Source organism: Quercus lobata, chromosome 12 (genome assembly GCF_001633185.2).
Source record: "Quercus lobata isolate SW786 chromosome 12, ValleyOak3.0 Primary Assembly, whole genome shotgun sequence".
Classification (NCBI taxonomy): domain Eukaryota; kingdom Viridiplantae; phylum Streptophyta; class Magnoliopsida; order Fagales; family Fagaceae; genus Quercus; species Quercus lobata.
Window position 1 is genome coordinate 27,107,914 of NC_044915.1, and position 24,533 is coordinate 27,132,446.

The 24,533-nt window shown below is 32.9% G+C and overlaps 3 protein-coding genes across 6 annotated transcripts; 2 read left to right on the forward strand and 1 right to left on the reverse strand.

Moving 5' to 3' along the window:
* Positions 1-1,845: 1,845 nt before the first annotated feature.
* Positions 1,846-4,449, reverse strand: LOC115972219 (putative indole-3-acetic acid-amido synthetase GH3.9). The gene is made up of 4 exons (XM_031092430.1): positions 4,136-4,449; positions 3,923-4,024; positions 2,837-3,660; positions 1,846-2,495 (listed from the first exon to the last, which is right to left on the reverse strand). Exons 1-4 carry the CDS (start codon positions 4,423-4,425, stop codon positions 1,909-1,911), a joined length of 1,803 nt encoding a protein of 600 aa, XP_030948290.1. The 5' UTR covers positions 4,426-4,449; the 3' UTR covers positions 1,846-1,908.
* Positions 4,450-11,573: 7,124 nt separating this feature from the next.
* LOC115971221 (protein LOW PSII ACCUMULATION 1, chloroplastic) lies at positions 11,574-18,477 on the forward strand. Of its 4 annotated transcripts, XM_031090988.1 has the most exons (9): positions 11,578-11,879; positions 13,014-13,117; positions 13,712-13,847; positions 14,320-14,551; positions 14,745-14,902; positions 16,521-16,709; positions 16,947-17,047; positions 17,349-17,445; positions 18,120-18,477. In XM_031090988.1, exons 1-9 carry the CDS (start codon positions 11,643-11,645, stop codon positions 18,192-18,194), a joined length of 1,329 nt encoding a protein of 442 aa, XP_030946848.1. In that variant the 5' UTR covers positions 11,578-11,642; the 3' UTR covers positions 18,195-18,477. The 4 variants fall into 4 exon arrangements, 2 of the variants coding, with proteins under 2 accessions (XP_030946849.1, XP_030946848.1); XR_004087261.1 differs by lacking the exon at positions 18,120-18,477 and having other exon boundaries at positions 11,574-11,879; positions 16,951-17,047; positions 17,349-17,442; XR_004087262.1 differs by lacking the exon at positions 18,120-18,477 and having other exon boundaries at positions 11,574-11,879; positions 16,951-17,047; positions 17,344-17,434.
* A 3,410-nt stretch (positions 18,478-21,887) lies between these two features.
* Positions 21,888-22,509, forward strand: LOC115969812 (rapid alkalinization factor-like). The gene has a single exon (XM_031089428.1). It carries the CDS (start codon positions 21,963-21,965, stop codon positions 22,317-22,319), a length of 357 nt encoding a protein of 118 aa, XP_030945288.1. The 5' UTR covers positions 21,888-21,962; the 3' UTR covers positions 22,320-22,509.
* The last annotated feature ends 2,024 nt before the right edge of the window (positions 22,510-24,533 follow it).

Below are 24,533 nucleotides of genomic sequence, written 5' to 3' on the forward strand. Positions count from 1 at the left end.
TTTTTATTATATGTAAATTTTGAAAATTTAACCATTGAATTGATTTTTTTTTTTTTTAATATCCTCTATGCTTGTAAAATTTCAAAAATATCAATACCTATGTCATCAATCAATTGTTTAAATTTCAAATTTTTGTATTTTAAAATTATGCATAAAAATAAGTTTGTTGATTGAATAGTAAATAACATTCGATTTGAACGAAGTTTAACATGCATTTTAAAAACATAAAAAACATATAATCTAATTGTTAGATTTTCAAAATTCACATTCAATAAAAAAAAATATAAGAGTTTGAAGGATTTTTCTCTAAATTAGTGCGTATTGAGGTATGCAAAATTGTGCACCTAATTCTGATTTCAAATTTCTATTTCACACTACATTGTTTCTAATAACATAACTAGTAGTCAAAAATATTATGTTTAGTTCAATATTACGGATTATTTCTTTCCATTAAAAAAAATTAAAGGGTGATGACTGATAATGTTTTGCTTTAAATTGATTTGGAACTATCCCTTCTAACTTACTAAGACATGAGACTATCAACGTATATTATTGGGTAGTGTTAATGGACACTGCAAAGTGCCTGTTAAAAAACAACTTTTATATCAATAAAGTCAACTTTTTGTCAAATTTTTGACCAATTTTATATGGTGTAAAGTTAATAAAGCCAACTTTCATCAATTTATATCAATTTTTTATTAAATAGACCCCACAATAAATCATCTTTAACAGACATTTTATAGTGTCCATTAACATTTCCCTATATTATTTAAATAAGCCACATAATTTATAAAAAAAAATTATCATGTAATTAAAATTTCACATAAATAATATCTTCAATTATGGCATATTGAGTTATAGGATGATAACTCCAAACCTACATGGAGGTAAATGTTTTTCAGGAATATATACATATTAATGGCTCCATTTAGATCCAAAACCATGTGGTGAGAAAAATAGAACGAGGGAAATGTGCACCCATTTTTGGGGGGTGCTTTTGCTTTGTCTTGTCAGACTATGAGACATGTTGAGTAATGACACAGCAGGTTATCCTGTTTCCCATGTTGCGTAACAGCTGGCAACTTCAACTTCAACTCCATTGCTCGACACATGCATGCATCAGTCAGCTTTTAGCTGCGGCATTTATCCACACCAAACTCTATCATTTCCCCTTCGGTCCATGTGAATATGTTCATCTATTATTCTATGCATTTAATTTTATTTTATTCCTCAAAAAAAAAAAAAAAAAAAAAAAAATCTACTACTCTATGCAATGACACAAATATCTCAAGGTTTTCTTTCCTCTACTGCAAGTTATTCATTTACCTTATTAGCAATTGTGGCGTGAAATTTTAGTTTAGAAGCAAACTAAGAATTACTATAATTACGCCTAAGAAACTCATACTAGTTGTTCCTCTCTAATTATTTTTTTATTTTCCAAAAAAACACCAATATCCAAACATTCTTTTTTTTTTCCCCTCTTTAATATGAAATGATGAACTAATACAAGTTCTCCAAAAACGCATATTATTCATTAAAAAAGAACGCATGTTAAATCGTTCTACATGCGAAGGTAGTGACACCAACAATTTTATGATGCACCCCCTTTAAACTTCAAAATACAATTAGGAGGACTACAAAGAAATAAGGGAAAATTATTAGCCAACAAAGTCATGATTCTTCTATGGCAAATCATTCTAATTAAACCCCCAACTTTGAAAGAAATTATAAGATCTATATGGTGGATAAGTGATGTGGTCTACCATTCTACTAAAAAACTTCCGCTTATTTAAAATTGTTAGTTAGAAATTTTTTTTAAATAGAAATTAATTACTGATTCAACAATTTTAAACAAGCAGAAGTTTTTTAGTGGAATGGTGGACAAGTGACGTGGTTTACCAGAGGACTCTATAATTTCTCCCACTTTGGATCCCGAGGACTAAAAAAAGAAGCTTTCACATGAGAATTAAGCAACTCAAGAGCCGCTATAGACTTGATGCACCTTGGTGTTTTATATTGGTTGATCGAGGCCCCTTGATTGATGAACAAGTCCATCAACTCCTCAAACGTACCTAGCTCCACCACTCGAATCTCAAGGGGCCCTATAGACTTATCAAACGTACGACATCTTCTGTATATGTAATCGAGCTCTTCTTCCACAGCAATGCAACATTCTTGTAGCACCTTGTCATCGAGTGCAATATTGGCCAAGTGATCTGCCTTTGATGATCCATGAAATCGAATTTCCCAATACAATACATAATGTCCAGGCATAGTTGATGCATCCGCATAGCTAGTGTACTCCACGAGTAGAGCACTGTAAGGTTCTAGCAATTTCTTGGCCACAGTTATGCTCTTATGCAAATCCTCTTCGTTGGTTTTGTCATTGTCAATGCTGAGAAGGACATTTCTCCTACATATGAATCGAAATTGTGGGGCTCGATTGTGAAAGCCGCTCACTTGTAGCACGTCACCAATACGATAACGATAGAGTCCTAATAAGACATGTACAAAAAGCTTAGCATTAATGACAATACGACACTAGTGATCTCCACTGATGTATATATTAGTGCATAAATAGCATTATTGGTATGAGAAAAAAGTTTTGGTTAAGTCTCTCTCTCTCTCTCTCTCTCTCTCTCTCTCTCTCTCTCTCTCTCTCTCTCTCTCTCTCTCTCTCTCTCTTTGTTATTGTATTGAGAAGGACTTTCATTTCAAGGGTAACAAACAAAAGAATATTTTTCAACTTTAAAATGAAAGTAAGTAAAACAACACATAGAATAAGATATACAATTTTTATTTGAAAAATCAAATGCATTTGTAAGTAAAGACTCACCAGCAAAGGTAGTGACCACCAATTCATAATAACAGCCAAGCCTAACTTGTACCAGGTCAACAAGCTTATCATTGGGTACTTCATCTTCTTCACCTACGTTCATCAACATTGTCCCATTCTCTCCCAAGGGAATAAATTCAAAATAACCCATATTGGGCATGAGGGTAAATGCTGCATCAGAAGGGTCACATAAGGGTTTCAAGTTGACCCCAAAGAAACATTCTGATGAGGCATACATGGGTGACACCAATGGCAATTTCCCATCACTATAATACTCTAAGGCAGGTATATATTGTGCCATAGAGCCAGTGACCACAGCCTCAATGTACTTAGCCCTTGGCCAAAGTTGGCACAAAATTCCCTTCCATGGTACACGGCTACATATGTCCTCAATCTCATTAGCAAGACATGGGTTTGGTGATGAAAGCAAGGTAGACATACATGAAAGGCATTCAAGGTCTGTGATCAAGGGGTCTAGCTGGCCAGTGCGGATATCATTGCACAAACGAACCCAGTTGTGTTCAAGGAATGTGATGGCTCTGAGGAAAGCTGAGGCAAACACAGCTCCTAGCCTTAGGACTTGGTGGCGGTGGATTAGACCTGCTAGCATTTGACAATACATGCTTTGGCTACTATCTTTGCACAAAATGGCCTGGTCTGGGCTTGTGTAGTCATTGAAAGGGTCTTTTGCTCTGCACTTGAAGTGCTTGCTCTTGTAGTAGCTGGTGAGCACAGGTCTAGCTGGTAAACCACAAGGAGTGGACATTTCTGCCTTGATAAAGTAGAGGTACATGGCCTTGCCCTCGTCAAGACCAGGTACATACCTGGAATTAGAATGTCAATAACACATGCTTAATTAATTTGAACCAAGAAATATTCTTGTATAGCTAAAGAGACATTAATTGTGTTTGTGTTATAACTAAAAAAAAACTTTAAATACAATCAAATTCAATGCAAGCTTTTGTGATTAAGGTTTTATGATATGCAACGTGTTACTATGCACCAGCTAGAGAATACATGATTTTAAATGATAAATGATAAATCTAAGTCATAACGTAAATTGGAATAAAGATAGAATTATCTAACCGATTCATGATTGGCATGATGAGGTTGTATAAAAATGTTCTCCTATCAAGATCTTCTGCAATGGAAGGCATCAACTTTGGCTCTCCAGCTGAAGTCCCTGAACTGCAAGTACCATGACACCAATTATTAATTTCCTCACAAAAAAATTTACTATATGAAGATAACCCACAAAAAAAGAAGAAGAGGAAAATAGAATCAAAGAGAGAGAGAGACCTGGATAGCATTTCTGTTATAGGGTGACCAGTAATGAGAGAGGAGTCTTCGCCATTGACAATTCTTTGGATATAAGGGCGAATGCCCTTGTAAGTAATGACAGGGACATTTCGCTTGAACTCTAATATATTTTTTGAACCTTCCATATACTTAAAAAGATACTCAGTTTCACAATTTCTAGTTAAGACCTCTGTCAAGATGCTCTTTTGTACTTCATCAGCCTTCTCTGTAAGTCTCTCAATTTCCTTTAATGCCTCCTCACCTTTGTACTCCAATTTCTTCCCATCCATGCTATCAGATGAAGGCACTTTGAGTTTCAATGTTCTTCTCATGGACAAGTTTTAGAAGCCAAAGGGTTTATATAATGAGTTTGGCTAAGTAAAATGTCTCTCTTTGCCACCTCATATATGGACCCTCGCAAGCTTTTCTTGATTTGAAATCCATCCTTCACCATGCGAAGTAAAAACTGTGAAATTGATTTGTATACAATTACTGGGGAATATATGTCTTATTTTATCCAAACAACTTAACCACTATATTACAGCATCAGGATTTTCAGGGTAACATTTTTCTTGCGTACATAATACAGACAAGAGCACTCTAATGTGACATGCATTATATATAAAGATTATTGTCTTATTTGAATAATGTAATGTATGTGAATACAATGTGATTGTTTCCAATTAAGCCATTGATATCAAAACTACATTCACTACACCAAATTAGACATAATATCACATCTAAAAATTAAAAGTCATTGTAATAGTAACTTAACAGTTGTAAATTATTACATTAATAGTAATTAATTGCAATAATTTATAAATTTCAGCTACAATAGAGGCTTTAATATTAAATTGAATTTAGAAAATTTTTTGCAATAACTTAAATTGAAGAAATCCAAATATTTTTGCAATAACTTAAATTGAAGAAATCGTTGTAATAACTTGATACCAATTATTTTTCGATATATTACAATAGAAATTTCAAAGAGACGGCTTATTGCAACAAATATAACACTGTAATAATTAAATATCAATTATTTTATAATCTATTACAATGACAAACATGAAACTGCAATGAATATATTATTACAATGATCTAATGCCAATTATTTTACACTCTATTGTAATAAAAAATATGAAACACTTCACCCTAACCCTAGACCAATCAAAAAGGGAGCCACTAAATGAAGCCAATAACTGATCATCGGAACTTTTCATGTTCTCAAACAATCATATTGATAATTGTTTCATTTTTCAATATGAAATAATCATCTATTACAATGAAGATACCATTACAATAATTTGACCCAAGTTATTTTTGTCAATTCTTTGTAATCTGTTGCAATAAAATTCGTGAAATAATAATATATTGCTACATGATATTCGAAGTAGTAAATTGTTTATTACAACAGTAAATATATTATTACATCAAAATTGTCATTAAAATATTTAAGGTTTATTGCAACGAAATTTTTTTATAGCACAAATCTATTATCTCAAAATTTATTGCAACACTTCACATTTTCGTTATAATAAACATTTTTTGTTGTGATTATTGACACATTAAATGAAGGTTGCACCCAAAAAGAAAAGAAAAAGTAACCCTTTTTTTTATCCAAACAAACTTTAAAACTACGTTACAGCATCAGGATTTTTAGGGTAATTTTTTTTTCTTGTATAATACACAAGAGAAGTACTCTAAGGCGACGTGCATTTAAAAATTATTGTCTTATTTGAATAATGTAAATTGTAATAGGAAGAGGGGTCTGTAATGAAACATTATTGTAAAATTACAAAGTACGAACCATGAAACTTTATACATATACCATTTGGTATTGATTCGATAGAGTGCACAAGTAGAATTATTGTCTTACACAAGAGAAGTACTCTTAAGGCGACGTGCATTTAAAAATTATTGTCTTATTTGAATAATGTAAATTGTAATAGGAAGAGGGGTCTGTAATGAAACATTATTGTAAAATTACAAAGTACAAACCATGAAACTTTATACATGTACCATTTGGAATTGATTCGATAGAGTGCACAAGTAGAATTATATCATTTTTTTTTTCTAAATTTGATAGAATTTTGGACAATGTGTGTCAAATAGCCATAGGTATATATATATATATATATATACACACTAGTGGACAATATTGAGATTGAAAGTATCATTAATTATCCACATAATAGAGGTTTTTGCTCCCTCTTTATCTCAGTGTGATAACAAAAACAAACCAAGAAAAACGAGCAGATAAAATCAAATCTTATTCTACTATCTGTTCCCTCTCTCAAAACAGAATGTGACATGTAACACACGCAGAGAAACCCTACTTACATTCCTTTCAATAGCAAAGTAGCTTGTGCTTTACAAGCTGTACTGTGCACGCTACAAAGAACATCTAGAACACACAAAGCCAAAAATTTGCAGTCACAAAAGGTCATTCAATGTCCCCAATAACATAAAGTTATTCCCAAATACCATATTTATGGAACTAGATGGACTTGCAAGGAATTTCATTTCCTTAATTATGTTGAATTCTATATGCATGGCTCAAGTGTATACTGCCGACTGCCTATCTCAGCAATATCCTTACCTATAATGCATTAAAATCAAATACGGTAATACAAGTCTACAATGCCATAATCGACATCTTTGCCATTCAGATGAGGTTGGTGCTCGTTGCATCTCTTTCAATCCTTTTGTACAATATTATTTCAAGCATGTGAGAGTTAGCTTTATACGTTGTATCAATACGGAAGCTGTCCTCTTCGCCACGAGCCATATGACAACTCAAGCAAGACAATAGCACTAGTGTAATGGAATTTCTCTTGCCATTCTTGGCAAGCTTGTGATAATGGAAGAGAAAGTTAAAATTACTACTGGACCTCATTTTTTCTCTATGACTAGGTGGAGCAGCACATCGCGTGCTATCACTCACATCATGTTGTCCGCCAATATCTCTATGGAAGTATTCACCTCATTACCAAATTTTCTATGAACTTATATACCAACATTAGAATCACATCGACCCCTTATGTACAAACAGCTTATTAGAGGTTTGGACATAAGTAAATAACTCTCTTCTTTGAATTTAATCAATATTATTGTCACCATAATAGTATAGACAACAACTTCTTCAGCAAAAAGAAGATGATATATATCATATAAAGCTTGAAAATAAATGGTAATTAAGAGCAATATTTGGCAAACCTTTCGAGAATATATCATGTGTGTGATATCTTTTTATGAAACGGGAATCATTCTCAGTGTATAGCATATTAAGGTGGGTATGGGTTACATATATGGGGCCTAGTGAAAGTCATTATCTTTATATAAAATTTTTCACATTGAAATGTGGTCTGATATCCAACTATCCCCTCGTGGCACTTTAAAGGGTTCTATATAGTTTTAAAGACCATATCCTTTTCTCTGATGAAATAAAGCCACACAAAATATTGACATGAAGAGCACTAACAACTAGCTATCACACTAGTGAGACAAAAAAAAGGACTAGGAGAAAAGCTTCCTATAGAGAATAATGCAAGGGCGAGAGTATTTCTTTCGAGCAGCATATAATGGAGGCCAACTTTTGGAAAGTGAAAAGGATAGGGTATGTCAAAATGAGACGTACAACCAACTTTAACATGAAAAGTAGTCTTTTTTTTTATAGAAGTCCGGGTGTAATGACGTGTATATTTCCTGAATAAGTATAGCATATCGAGTATGCATATAGCTAGGCCATATAGCATAGCTGACACATTAACACACTTTCATCACTTCATTTCATGTCACATAGTGAGACATGCAATTTTGTTCGGTTGTTCCTAACCTAGCTAGCTTTGATGCTTTAGCTTCACTTTTATTGAGATATATTTGCGTTGTGTTAATGGAATCCATTCTTTATGTCTATTCTCGAGTACGGATATACATTTACTTCCCAGCTTTTAATTGAGTATACTCATGAATGAAGCAGATATCAAAACTAAAGTATGAGACAACTTTTGAATGGAGTTTATCTTGGATAATATGTACTAACAGATTGACAATGTATCATTGGAGATAATGTAAACAGATTCTATATATATAATCAATTTAATAATAATTAGTCTAGTAAAACCATGTTTTTTGAAACTATTTTCACAGTTAATATGATTTGTTGTAAAAGTATAGTTATTTTTCTTAACAAATAATGTCAAAAATGAATGAAGATAAAAGTAATGCTGTTCAATCTCAACCAAAAAAAAAGGTCAAATTATTGTGAAAAATATTGCATCCTTAGTATTACTCTTTTATATAATGACATGTAATACGGTTGAACTAAAAGAGAGAGTTTTTTATGGATTACAAAAAATTAAGTGTTGTAAAAATTCAAAACCGTTGTTCTGGTCTGCAATCTACATAGCCAAATAACACAATCACGTACCGAAAGTACATGTAGTATAAACTACTTCTACACAAAGTAATCAACGATAAGCAGGAATCTAAATTTTCTGATCACGCAAGCGCACACGTCATTGAGAAATGATTTCAGCATGTCGGTAATAAGAAATCACGTAAATGTATGGAATATTATTATTGCAAATATATATTTTCTTTGAAAATTATTATTGCATATATGTATAATTGCAATAGGAACTTTTTTGTGCTTTTGCTATGTATATTCTTGAAGACTCTTTAACTTATTACTAACATTTCAGTACTTAAAACAATGAGCTTTCTTGAGTAATATATGCATGGTTGAAACTTGAAAGAGGATCAGTACTGGGGAACATCTATCATCTATGAAGTCCCAAATCACAAAAAGCAAAGGCCGGCCATAAAGATTTTTCAATGAATTGGTCCAACTGGATATGTACAACCATGAGAACCATTCCGAAGCATTAATTTCAGTGACTTATATGTGAAAGCGAAACCACTCAAATAATATGACATAACAAGTAGTAAAGTTAAGTCAGGAAGAGCTAGCAGAAAAATAACTTGAAGCCTAGAACGAAGCTTGATTATATTTATATCAACGAACAAGGGTCCTATTTTTTAAGAAAAATTTATAATCATATAATGAAACTTTTAGGGTTTTGGCAAAATAAAAAATAAAAAAGCTGCCTCCCATCACAATATATTATTACACAGGTTGAGGTTAAATTATATTGGTATTTTGGCCATGTTATTGCACCCAATTATGTTTATCTCCATTGGATTACATTATCTCTTTATTATATCATTCATGCATACAATAATATCAAGATGATTAAAGATTAATAACTATCTCAATTATAAATATTAACTTTTCTGTATTTTAAAGTTAAATGAAAATTGGTTTTGCCCCCTTCCATCTCTACCAAACCCCATCCTTGCACTCCCAAACACTCTATAAAAGGGAGAGCATCAATTTAAGGCAAACCAAAAACAACAGGAGTTAAAACTATAGACAACTAAGAGTATAACAGCTGAAATTTGTCGCTAGACACTTTTCTCTTCATCTCTATTCCTTAAGAATTTTCACTTTCTATACCTCATAAGACCTACCTCACCCACTTAGAATCATAGAATTCCTCACTAACACTACCACTTCTTAAGCATGTATTGATGAGAAGAACAGTTGCTTAATTGACATACAAATGCACACAATTAATTGGACACTTTTTCTCTCCTTTCAACTACATTGAATATTGAGTTTTCCCTCTTTTACCTTATAATTATTATGGAATAACTCCTTTGTATTATTGTTTCTCTATTTAATTTTTTTTTTTTTAATACAAGATAGAAATTTTACTTTATCATAATCTTAATATATATGTAAATAAGGTTCCATTCTCAAGACTTGAATCTCAGCCTTTACTCATGCCTCACACCCCAACCCTTGCATGAATTTACTATTAGAAGATGAGATGCAATAGCTATCAAAAAAATTTTGAGTTATTTACTGCTGTATTTTTATTGTACTGATTAGTTGCTAAATAAGTCATATATGTTGATTTGCAGTTAAGATTCTTCTGCGCTGACTAATTATTGCAAGTGGTTATTTTGGGCCAATTTAAAATTTAGGTTAAGGGCCTTGTCGAGAGTAACTCTATCCCAATTTGGGCCTTATGCTGGTTCTTTATTTTGAAGTAAGAAACACATTGGAAGCCCTTGATTCCTTTACTTGGGCCAACATTGAGTTCTGGGCTAAACTCCAAAATCTGTTCCAACACAACAACTCCCAACAATGGTTCACCAAGTATAACCATGATCGTGATGTTTCAATTGAGGACATTTTGAGCATAATATATTGATTTTAGAGGACTTTCTTTTTCCTTTTTTTTTGGGACATTATGATTATAAAGTTTGTTCAAAATTTGTGGGTCAAACTTGGGTTCACCCATGTTTATAAGTTATAACTTAGTTTAGTATCATAAGATTAAAAATTTTAAAATAAATAAACAAATAGATATCCGGCATATGTGTATATTTGAGTTTGTCGTGACTAATTTATCAATATTAAGATTCAACTCTCTAGGCAACAAAATTTTTTTCCACCATGAGTAGGTGTTATAAAATGAAAAATACTTTACTAACTAAATTGGGTGACACCTACATATTATTTTGTTCTATCTCTAAATATATTTGAAACCATGGATATTAAGAGAGAGGAGAAGCTATCGTTTTTGTTCCCACTGAGAGAGAGAGAGAGAGAGAGAGAGTGTATGGGTTGGGTTCGGAGCATTTTGATTATTTTCAACCCAAACTAACCTATGTAGGTTGAGAAAATTTTAATCCAACCCAACTAAATGGTAGTTTAAAAACCAACCCAACATGTAAGAATCGAATTGGATTGCATTGTCAAGCCTAAATTAAAATTTTGGATTTTCATTCAAATATTTAAGCCTATTGTTTAATAAATAATACAAATTAAACAATTGGGTGTAATATTACAATTTCATAAAAGCAAAGTTTCAAAATACCAAAATAATCAAACTAACAAACTTAAAATACATATATTTTTTGTGGGTGAGTTAACCCAAACTGATAAAATTTATTGTCGTCATACAAATAAACTGAGTTCAAATCTCACTTACAACATAAACTAATTGGTGTTTTGACTGATGAAAAAGAGTAATCATTATAAAGTAAACAGGACCTAAATTAAAAAATAAAATCCAACAGCCCATGAAAAAAATCAATCTGAGATGTAAGATTGAGTCAAGTTGGGTTGGACCAAGTTCGTTGGATTGTTAGAATGAAAGTGACACCCTAAGTAGGAAGGTGAAGGTCCCTCCACAAATAGGTTAATTGCTTTGGTATCTGAAACGACTTCAACAGTGTGCTTGATAATTGTTGAAACGACATGCCGTTTATAAGAACGAGATCTGAACCGTCACTTCATACAGCTACGCACAAACTCACGGCCCAGATTTTATCTGCAGGAGATAAGGGCCCCACTGCGAAAGTTGTTCGGATAGATTGGCAACGGTAATCTGTGACTGTACCCTTCTCTCTCTCTCTCTCTCTCTCTCTCTCAATGGCTGTGGCTACCCTTGCTCTTCACAGTCAATTGCTCAGCTTCTCAAACTCAAAAACAAGACCAAGACAAAAACCATGGCTTCCACACAAACCAAACCTTTTGAATTCTCAAACAAGAACCCATTTTTATTCCATTTCATGCTCTTCTTCTTCTACTTCAGAGTCCCCAGAAGCCAATGTAGAGACTGCTGAGTTCTATGTCAACTCGGGTCTCCAGCTCTTCTCCAAAGGACGGGTATGTCAACCAGTTTTCTTCTTTATTGCTTTTGCGAAATGGGTATGTTGGATTTTGCTGATTTATGTACAATTTATTTTTTTTAATCATAGTCTGCCAAACTCATGTTCTGCAACCTGGGCTCTGATTTTGATGACAAATTTTCTTATGGGGTCTGTAGTGTTTCAATTATTTAGCTTGAATTGTGTTTCTCACACTTGAAAAGTTTGAGACTTTGAATTGGAGAGACGAGAGAAGGAGTGACTTTGGTTTTGCCCTTTGTTGGGAGCTTAAAATTTTGTTTTTGATATGTTTTTTGAGAATTATGTTTGTGAAAGAATCCAAATTTTGGTGCCATGTGATTGACTTTGAATTTTTGTGTTTCTATTAATCTTTACATGGATTTTGTGTTATTAGTTTTATAAATAATTAAACACTTCCTGAGTTCCTGTATTCTCTTATGATATATTGAACAATTTAATGCAATGCACAAAATATTTCTACTGTTTAGGGTTGCTACAATGATCCTTTCACTGTTTTTTCATGTATAAAATTATAGGAGATTTTTTTCCATTTCTTATAGAATTGACTCACGCTATATTTTCAACTGGAATATATGGAGAATCATAGCACCTCTATTTTCCAACCTAAACAATGATAAGCATCTAATTGTATCCATTTTATAAATTGATCTTTTGTTGTCCTGCCACCTCTATATCATCATTCTCCTGTTACCACTGCTCAATTTTTGGGAGTGATTCTTCCACCTATGGATTTTTATCTGACATAGAGATTAAAAGTTTAAATGTACTTATCAAAAAAGTTTAAATGCTCTGCTAAGTAAACCTTTTGAATGCTTTTTTAGATAATTGTGCTCATATCATGGTTAATTACTTGCCTAAACAATATTTCCTTCTTCAGTATAACTTAATAGATGTTCAAGCTACATGTATCAAGAGGCTGTATTGTCCAAAAAAAAAATTCCCTACAGGACTAGTAACAACATGCCTTTGCATGATGTATGCTTTGCTTTTGTACATTAAGTACTAATATTTGTCGTTATGATTATCTCTTTGTAGTGGAGAGTTAGTCAGTTAACTCTTTATGCAATTATGTAAATGAATTTAACTTTGCACCCATGGCAATGGATTTCAGGTAAAAGATGCTCTCGTCCAGTTTGAAACAGCACTTAATTTGGATCCTAACCCTCTGGAGGCCCAAGCTGCACTTTATAACAAAGCTTGCTGTCATGCCTACCGGTGAAATTTCATTTTTGTTTTCTTTTAGTCTCAACATTATTCAACTATGTTGAAGTTGCTTCTAAGGGGTTAAATGAACGGTCACTAGTGATCTCTAGTTCAAATGGCACATCCCCCTCACACAAGAATGGAGGGAGGGAGAGGTCATTGGTTCAAAACCCACTGCTGAATGTGTAACTTACCAATTAAAAGAAAGAAAAAAAAGGTGAAACAGATGATCAGCATAATTTAAATGAAATAATATGAACTATAGCTAAAGACATTAGGTTTAATGCTTCCTTGGAGTTACTTCCACAGAAGCCATATAGTGTAGCTTGTCTATCAGGCTCCAAAGTAAGAATCTTCTTTCAAAGGAAGGCCTTGATTTAGTCACAGGTACTTGCATATGGTTATTAGTCAATCACATTGATCATATTCAGTTTTCTCAATTTCCATGTATTCTTCTTAAAAAGAAATTACCAAGATAAAAAGCTACTAAAAGGTTTTGGTTTGTATCTTTCTATGAGGTTAATGTTTTAAAACTCAATTTTAAATATATTACACATTGCTTAGCAAAGCTGATGGATCCTTTTTTTTCTTTTTCTTTTTTGGAAGAGGGGAAGGAAAAAAAGCTGCTGATTGTCTACGAACTGCATTGAGAGAGTATAACCTCAAATTTGGTACAATTCTGAATGATCCTGACTTGGCCTCCTTCAGAGCTTTGCCTGAATTCAAGGAATTGCAAGAAGAGGTTTTTTCGATGAACTTTGGCTACTTTATTTCTACTGCAACCCCCCCCCCCCCTCTCTCCCCCCTCCCCCTTCTCTTGCACACAATGAGAGCATTTCTAGCCACCTTTAACCGTACATGTGTCTGTGCTTAGTGTTGTATAATTTGTTCATAGCCAGTCCCAAGCTCAGAAATAAGGAGGGTTGCAGTAGGTTGAAGGTTAACATAAAATTTAGTCACTTTATTATGAATGGATTCAGTACAAATTTCTTTTGGAAAAACTAGTCTGTTGAGGATCTATACAGCCAACCCCAAATTTTAGGACTAAGGCGTGGTTGTTGTATGCATACTCAGTTTTTCCTAACCACCTAAAAGTAGGAAGTGAGAATTTCTTGAATGGATTTTACCAATGATTGAACCCTCGCCATAATTCTTCCATCTATGGATTCAAATTCTTAGACATTATATCACATAATTATTTTCTATATTTACAGGCTAGGCTGGGTGGGGAAGATATAGGCTACGGTTTTCGAAGAGATCTCAAACTCATTAGTGAAGTCCAAGCACCATTCCGGGGGGTTAGGAGATTCTTTTATGTGGCATTCTCTGCAGCCGCCGGAATATCATTGTTCTTTACCATTCCCAGGATATTTCGTGCAATTAAAGGTGGTGATGATGCCCCTGATTTATTGGAAACTGCTGGAAATGCTGCCATTAATATTGGAGGTAAACATTAAGCCTTTACCTTTATACAAAGAGATTGATATTTGATTGAGATATGTGTGTGTATATTGTCTTTGGTGAGTTAACCCAGGATATTTTGTTTAGAATAGTCATTAGTGCATTAGTATGATTGTTGAGCAAATATGTTACAACTTGCTTCTTAAAATGACTAAGCTTTTGAATCAGCATTCTACAGGTATCATTGTTCTTGTGGCATTGTTTCTCTGGGACAACAAGAAAGAGGAGGAACAACTTGCACAGATATCCCGAGATGAAACTCTATCAAGGTTGCCTTTGCGCCTTTCCACTAATCGAGTTGTTGAACTCGTGCAGCTGCGAGACACTGTTAGGCCAGTTAGTATCAACACCTAATTTTGCTCATTTTGTTCATATCAAAATATTGGTTGCATTTTGCTTCACCTCTACTTTTAAACAAAGAAAGAACTTTTATGTGATATACAAATTGAACAGTTTCAGTTTTTGTCTGAAAATATATTTTTATTTTGTATTTTCATTAATATATTGTCATACTTTCCAGAGTGATATCATTGCAACATAAACTAATAGGTTTGTTTCAAATTAGTACTATTGTGTCATAGCTATAAATGTTGGTTTCTCAATATTTTAAAGCATCTCATGTGCTTGGAATATATAAGCTCAAGCCAAAAAGCCACTTGTTTCATTCCAATTTTTTAGCATAGCCTACTCATTAACTGATAGTTAACTGTTCTTTAACTTGTAGAAAGTTTTTTTTAAATACAAAAACAAAGTTGATGAAGAGCTCCGAATTAGTTTGTTCTATAGCTTGTCTACAAGCTCTGGCAATAGGACAATAAGAAATATATATATATATATATATATATATATCTCTCTCTTAAGTAGGACAATAAGAAAGTTATCCTGGAACAAGTAGTTGCATGGACTGATTTTCACGCACCCAATGGAAATGAAGGCATAAAAAAGTTAAAATCCAATCCAAGTTGAGAGTTCGGAAATTCACTAGAAGATGTTATTTAGATTGAATGAATGCAAATAAGGGATGCTTATTGAATCAAGAAAATATAGAAAGAAGACATATAATTGAACTCAGCCTAAAAGTACAGTATAGAGCACACTGCACATAGAACTCCAACAGAAAAGAATCAAGGAATGACCACACGAGAGAGGATATAAAATCCTCTTTCTTGCCTTTGTTTTTGTCAATTTCTTCACCTAAGCCAGTTAGCATCAATTCTTAATGTTGCTCAAATTGCTCATGTCAAAATTTGTGTGCACTATTCTAAATTATTATTCATGCACCAGTGTCATCAAAGTATTTCCTGAAATGTTGGTTGCATCTTGCTTCACATCTACTTGTTAAGTGAGGAACAAAAATTTATGCAATTTACACATTGAACAATTTCAGTTTTCTGAAAATCCATTATTCTGTATATTCATGAATATTTTGTCTTACTTCCCAAAGTGGTATCATTGCAACAAAAACTAATAGGTTACATGTAAATTAAGACTGCATGTCATTGTATGATCACGCATGTTGGAAGCACCTAGGCTATTTCTGCCAGTGATATTTATTTTACATCCTTTCCACTTTTCCAAACTTTCTGATGAATTAACATCAAATGGGGCATATAGGCAGCAAGTCATACATGTGGAGAAAATAAAAGGAATAAGTAGATGTGCTCAAAAATTGCAAAACATAGTGGGCTTTTCCATTAAAAGATTTCATCTAATACTTGCAACTAGAGTTTCGTGTATGTCCATCTCTTTATGTTCTATTGCTTTCCCTCTCTTTTTTTGTTTATATATTTTTATTATTATTATTTTTTCTTGCATTGAATAGATTCTTAGTGTATCTATTAAGCATAATTTAAATATATGCTAATGTAACTCATATATATGTGTGCTTCCTTTTCTTTTCTGTGTCTATGCTGTTTATGTCTGAAAATGTCAATGTTGTAAGGGTTGGATATAGGTTATTTTAGCAGGGGAAAAAGAGGCTGTTTCTTCGGCTATCCAGACGGCAGAGAGGTTCCGGACTGATCTCCTTAGACGAGGTGTTCTTTTAGTCCCTGTAATCTGGGGTCAAGGTACGGCACCACAAGTTGAGAAGAAAGGTTTTGGTGTCCCTCGAAAGGCAGCCAATGCTCTTCCATCTATTGGGGTAAGATGCAAAGGCTCATATATAAAATTTCTGGCTGCAAGCATCCTTAAAATCTTTTATTCCTTAGTTCTCATATCATCTGTCATGTGTATAGTTATGTTTATTTAATGTCTTACAAAAATAAATGTAAAGTGTAGGTTAGATAATGGGCTGTAGAACCATGCATATTTCAAGCTTGCTTTCACATATTAAATTTTTTTTCTGTTCTTGACATTATATCTAATGGCACTATGGTAGGAAGATTTCGAGAAACGGGCTCAGTCTATAACTACAAGATCAAAGTTGAAAGCTGAAATTCGATTTAAGGCTGAGGTTGTATCACCTGCAGAATGGGAAAGGTCACCTGCCACTCTATCTTGTCTGCATGCTTGTTTTGCCATCATTTAATGTTCCAAATGACAACAATTCTGTGCATTTCTTCATATAAGAGAAAAGAATGCTTCTCGATAATTTGTATGTTTATATTTAAGAAGTTTTTCTTTTTTAGCTTTTCCTAGGAGGCCAGTGGACATCCTTAAATGTTGTATTGCATCTACCGTTGATCATATAAGCTAAAAATAAGCATAACTTACGCATTTTTTTTTCCCATCTAATGATTTTAATATATATAGACTGATGAATTTTTCAAAACTAGTCTAGGTGGATAAGGGATCAGCAGAAGTCTGAAGGAGTTACTCCTGGTGAGGACGTCTACATTATACTGCGCCTAGATGGTCGGGTCCGAAGATCAGGGAAGGTAAGTACTTTGGGAGGAAAAATTTTGTTGCTTATCCCTGGATGGAACTTGACCCGATTTTAATAGCCGTCCGTTTTTGGCTATAAATAAATTTTCACAAATAAACTGCCCAAGGCTAATTATTCTAGACGCTTCTTTACAATAATTATGATGGAGAAAATTCCAATTAAGATACCCATAAGTGAGGCTTATTTAGGTCGTGTTATAAATGCCCTAGCGAAACCTATTGATGGTCAAGGTGAAATTTACTTCATTTTCTATTAGAACGCTCAGTGGGTATCAACGTGGAAATTGGAACTTAGTAAGTGTTGGAGTAGCTAAAAACTTGTATGTTTTGGTAGCTGAGAGCCTGAGAGGCAGTAAAACATTGAAATTTTGAAATTCAACAAAACATCATAAGCTAGGTTTTGAATTCCTTTTTTTTTTTTCTTTTGTGGCGGGGGGTGGTGGGCGGGGTGGTACCCAGCTTTAGCATTTGATTTTCTCAAACTGATGATTAAGTTCATGTTGCATGCACCTCTAATATCGATAAGTGGGACAGGCATTCCAGACTAATATGCCTTAGAAATTTTTTGAAATATAAGTATTCTTTGAAGATTTTCAAAGACCAGTATAAATTTAAGGATACCTTTTTCTCATAGTCTGATGTTCTCAGTTCTGAATTGTCTTTTCAGGGCATGCCTGACTGGCAACAAATATTGCAGGAGCTGCCACCATTGGAGGCAATACTAAGCAAGCTAGAAAGATAGGAAGAGTTTCTTGCATCATCTGAGTCTTACATAACAGAATTTTGAGCCAAGACACATGCCATTTTTTACTCTAATTGTTATGATAATTTCCATCCCATCCTTGATGATACCACATGAGACCATTTCTATTGTATAATTTTCTACACCCAGGAACCTATAGTTGGTCCTTTGACACCGCTCAAAAATCTTTTACATTCTTTCATTTGTCCTAAACATTAATGTATTATAACTTTTCATAGCAATTTTTGAAAAAGGAGAAGTAGATATTGGTATTTGGAAGTGATATGTGGTCCATCTCTAGGGTTGATTAAAAAAATTGCATGCTTGAGCTATGGATCTTGTTGGTTCCATATATATATATTTTTTCCTTTAACATCATCATGTCCCACACCGTCACGCTGTTCCTCTTCCCCATGTTTGGATTCTCAAAGAATTTCTTATTTTGGGATTGAATATTTTTGTTTTGAAATAATTTACTCCACAATATATTGATTAAAAAATATGATCTCCAAGTGTTGGTTTTCGAGAAAAGCTTGCTGCTTGTAACCTCTAGGTTCTTGGGGTGTGAATAATATGGATTAATCTCGTTAAACAGTCCTCCTGACACTCCCCTGGAGACAAAATTATATTTTCTCACAAGCATACTAAGTTAGTTATATAAAAAGCCGAGGAATTGAATATCGTGTAATTCAATTTTATACTTCTTTGTTAGTGAACCTTCTGCATGGTATTCATTGACTTTCGCTGATTTTGTTACAAAAGATACTTTCTTCTTGACTTGAATCTTATTCACCAAGAGTCTTGCAAGTTGTAGCTCAATTAGTTGCTGCCTTTTGATGTTTACAACGGAGACATCTTGTGTTCAAACCTCCCTTATCTCAACTATTTAAACTTATTTAAATAGTTAAATTTATCCAAATAGTTAAAATTGGTCTAATTCTATTGACACCTAATAGTTTTAAAAATGGACTGGTTGTTCAACAAGAAAAAAGTAAGCCGTCCTTGTTCATGAATCTTGCTTCACAATGAGTACCAATTTGACCACCTACTTTTCATCCCAAAATAGTTCTTCCAAACTGCTATCTGATCTTAAGATAGTCAAGAAAGTAAACGATAGATGTTTAGAACTTAGGTAAAAAAGAACATGGACATCCAGAATTGGGAGGGCCTAGAATAGATTAAGATGCAACTTTAAGGCACTTGCTTCTAAATCTATTGTCACAAGCCTACCGCTTCAATTTGCTCACCATTGACCAAGGTTATAAGACAAAATAATTCACAACTTATAAATCGTAATCGGTACATCATTTTTATGTTGTCCATTGTTAATACCACTTTTATTATATATCATAATTTATTACTCAAAGAAAAAAGAAAAACAATTATGAAATTTTCTATATCACTTTAGGATTATTGTTCATAAATTCATTGATTACAAATTTTTTTTTTAATATCAAACTTGCACTCTCTTTCAATTTTATTGCATTTGCATGAATCAAATTTATGAACCATTTGTATAGGCTTCAATTATTTGTTTAATAGCATTATAGAAAGACTTGAGAAATGGCATGATGCTTCCAGAAGCCGGTGCTGCATTCAAGGTTTTCAGATTCAACATGTGATTGTGTGAACACGTTTTGACATATATATATATTACTGTGCTTTAACTTTAAGTGACTCTAATTTTTTATAAAAAAGTTTCTATACTACTCTTTGCAGCAGATATTGAGTTATGAAAAATTATTACGTACCCTCGGAGTACCATAAATGTATACTCTTCCTCTCATATAAACGTTGGGTCTCATCATGAATTTAATTAGTGAGACCTACTATTTATGTGAGAGGAGAGAGTACATATTTATGATACTCTGAAAGTACACAATAATTTCCCGTGAGTTATTGACTATTGAGCTTGAAACCAATTCAATTTAAGAGTATTCTATGAAGGGTCTGACTCGGTTTGGTGGTATTTTTCTGATTAAAAAAAAAAAACTCGGTTTGATGGTAAGGATTGCGTAATCAATAAAAATTGCACCTATTTTTTTAATTAATGCGAAAACCGTAAATGCATTGAATTAAAGCTAATCAATCTATTATATGTAATAGTCAATATCATTTTCTTGGTAGGTTTTGAAGAGGCCTGGCATTCAAAGATCCAGCTTTCTTTACATCAATCTTAACAAGTTTGAACTCTTAGAAGAATCATATTAAAATTGATTATGAGCATTGTAGAAGAAATAAACACCCATGTCACCTTCTTTTTTTTCCTTCAATTCTTTTTATTATTATTATTATTATACGTTGGTTAGTTATTATTAATTGGGTCATGTTAAATGATGCCCTTAGGACAATTGTTAATAATCTATAATAAGAAATTTTTGACACCATTTTCATAGGAAATATAAAAAGCTATCAACAACATTTATTATTTTATCACTCTCCCAATAAAATTTTTCTAAAAATAACTAATAAACCAATACCTTAAGGGTATCGGTTAACATTTTCTTTTTTTTTAATATTAGAGTATTATTTAAAAAAAACAAAACAAAAATCGGTTAACATTTTCCTTATTTTTAATATTAGAGTATTATTTAAAAAACAAAAAAAAAAACAAAACAAAACAAAACAACAAAACAAAACAAAACAAAAAGGAAAAAACCTAGGACAGCCATGCAGCTGAGGGTGGTTGAATGGTTCATAGCATACCTGCTAATCCTTGAGTAGTCAACTAATGCCTCTTGAGTCTTCTTATAAATTAAGCCACTATCATCCACTTAATTACAGAACTACCATTTCATTATTGTTAATTAAGTAAACTTATGTGAGTGGGTGATATGAGAATCAAAAGGGGACCTGAAAATTTCTTGAACTCTCAATTGATTCATTTATTTTGTAATTAAATAGACATATTCCATCTTACATTAAACCAGGAAATAATTATTTTGTACAATTGTGCTATCTTTCATTTAATATTGTATTACAATGGTTGATAATAATGTATTATAATTTTTCTTGCCAATATTGGCTAATTCCATTTAGACAATCATGCAATATTTTCACAACAAAATTATGATTAAAAATGTTACTTTTTTATTTAGCCTTGTCTATTTCCTTGATAAATTTTCAAGAAGGTTCTTAATGACACTTACATGAAAACGTAAGAATGATATTTATACCCAAAAAAAAAACAAAGAAAAAAAATTATTATATACAAATATTATTCAATTCCAAATTATATAACTTATTAATAGAGAAACATTGGGATGGAACCCTGGATATATAACCACCACAAAGGTAAAATGTTCAGAACATCAAAAGTTCATTGACCTCAAAAGTATATAATTAGAATTAAGTAGGAACAATAAAGAAATCAACTGTCTCATTTTTTGTATTCTAATTTTTTTTTAGAAATATTTTAATCACTTTGTGTTCGACCAATGGTAATATGTCATGTATTTAAGTAAAGTATAAAGTAAAATACTCAAAATGGGACAAATAATTTTTATTCTTAAGAATCTAGAGTAAAAACATAAACATCATTATCAATCACTAATTAATTACACAAGCATGGCATTTTTGTAAATGCCCACAAATGCAATGCCATTCTTTGAGAACCAACTCTACTTAACAACAAATTGCCACCCGCTATTGTCCCAAGTATCATACTTATTATATAGGAGTGTTAACAAATCACAGTAGAGAAAGATAGTCAGAATAGCCAAAAGAGAATAAAAACAAGAGCATCATCTAGCTACAACAACAACAACAATGGCTAACTCAACCTCTTTTATCATGGCCTTCTACATGTTACTGATCACAACCCTGATGATGATCTCCTCCACCAACGCAAGCTTGGACCACAGCTTGAGCTGGGTGCCAAGGAAAACCTCAAACCACTGCCAAGGTTCCATTGCTGAGTGCATGGCCGATGGCAATGAATTTGACATGGACTCTGAGATCAACAGGCGCATCTTGGCAACCACTCAGTACATAAGCTATTCAGCACTGCAAAGGAACACTGTGCCATGCTCTCTAAGAGGTGCCTCCTACTACAACTGCAAGGCTGGTGCTCAGGCTAACCCCTATAGCCGTGGTTGCAGTGCCATCACTCAATGCCGTAGTTGAAGCTTTTGTTTGTTTGTTTGTTTGTTTGTTTGTTTTTGTTCTTTAATTTTCTGCAGGTTTGGTTTCTACTTATTTGTAATATAAGGTTGTAATAAAATGGAGGATTTAGTTAGAAGGGTTCTAGTTCCTCTCTGTTATTGTAGGGTGTCATATTCATGTCTTATAAGTTTTACTTTTTAACAGAACTATATAGAAGGATGATTATATATTACTGTAACTTTATGTTCTTTCACTCTTTTCATTTAATAGTTTCATATATACTTTGATTCACTTAATTTAAAAAAAAAAAAAAAAAAAAATTATTGTGATTTATTTGAAAATTTTTAACTTTGCCCTGTTCTTTCAAAATCAGCTCTCAAGTTCCATTTGACTGCCAAGAAAGATGGAGAATCAAATAAACACAGGAAATCTTTCAGGAATCAACTGGTTTAAGATCCCAAGTCTTAATTTCTTTGCCTACGACTTTCAGATAATAGGCTAATCCAAACTATATGTATGTACAAGGAACTCAGCCTAAGTAAGCAGGGGATGATACATCTTTTTACTAGATATTTTGATGATGGTCATGGATCCATGAGTTTTCCGAAGCAAGAAACTTGAGCTGAACAGCAAAATTTTCAGTATGGCGAAAATTTTGGTTTTAAAGGTTCAAGATTTCTTATAAATTTGCCACCAGAAAATAAAGAGAATTCAACGGGTTCAGGAATATCATAACTGTTTGCGTGTGCGTGTGCGTGTGTTTTTGTTTACTTTTTACAATTTGACTTCATTTAAATACGATAACAGAAGCATGCATTATTTAATATAAAATATTAGATGTGCCTTAACTCATGCTCTTAGAAGTTAATTCAGTTGCTATCAGAGGGAAGTTGCTTTCTACAAAAGAAGAGGGTTTGTTACTGGGTGCTTTGGTGGTAAAAGAAGCAAGGCTTGAATTGAACGGCCCTAATTGGCACATCATGGTGTTTTCCAAATAAGACATTCAAGGTTGAAATTGCCCTGCTATCAAATTATCAGAGAGAGAGAGAGTTTGGATTGAACCGGTTTCAGCATCCAAGGGGAAGCAAACCAATCAGCAAACACTTTAGCTAGGTATGCTCAGAATATTAAGAAATTTGTAGCTTGTATAGAGAACCTTCCTGAATTCCTACCGGAACAATTGAAAAATAATGTAGCTCGAGTGTTTTAATGGGAATGGAAGTCATCTGATTTTCAAAAAATAAAAAAGTTGAACACTCCAGCTTACAAAAATCCTAAAATTTATAATTCCCTATGGCCAGTCCCTGAATGTGCTTTTCACCTTCGAACACAACTATTGTCAAAAGCTGAGCAGACACACTTGAGATGGAATTTGAGCCGGGTATATTTGAAACTTGAAAACTTATAAAGCCAAGTTGGAACAGTACCTATAACGCAAATAAATTTCAGATTTAACAATATTAAGCCAAAAGACTCGCGCCATGGTGTTCAAATTTCAAATCTTTTGGCCTTAAAAATAAAAAGTAATGAATGATACGGGAACAGTAAAGGGGACTGGGCCTATTAAAGAATAAAAAATAAATAAAGGGGACTGGGGAGAGATGACTATAAGGCAAAGTGGACCCTGAAGAGAGTCAAAATGCCCATTGTTTATTGGTAAGAATAATAATACATAAACCCAGCCCATATGAAAGCCTCAACTTTAGCCCCAAAGAGAAAGAATTAAAAGCAAAAACCTTCATCATAAATACTAAAAAATTCAACCAAAACAAAAACAAAAAACAACCAACTCAGATTAATAATGTCACTCCAAGCTAAGTACTTCATAATTCATAATGTAACAAATAACTAGAAATAGATCAATAATAATCCCAATCTAGTCTTCTATATACCAAGCATCCTAAGACTTTCCATCCAAGAGAGTATAACTTGAAAATAAAAGGACCCTTAACCATTCCAAAATCATTTTTAACAAGTTTACCATACGGGACCTGTGCTTTATAGGTTTTTTTTTTTTAACTTGTAGACTCCACCAAGGTTCAGTCCTTAAGCAAATCTAAATCCAACTATGTAAACTTGCTATACACACCCCTAAGTGAGCAAATAATATAATCTAAGTCAAGAAACACAAGGATGGGATTCAGAGTAAAATGCAGGGAAAGTGAAGCATAAACAATTTCATAAAAATTTGTTGAAATATATAAAATAAAATAGCAAACTTTCTTGCAACCTAAA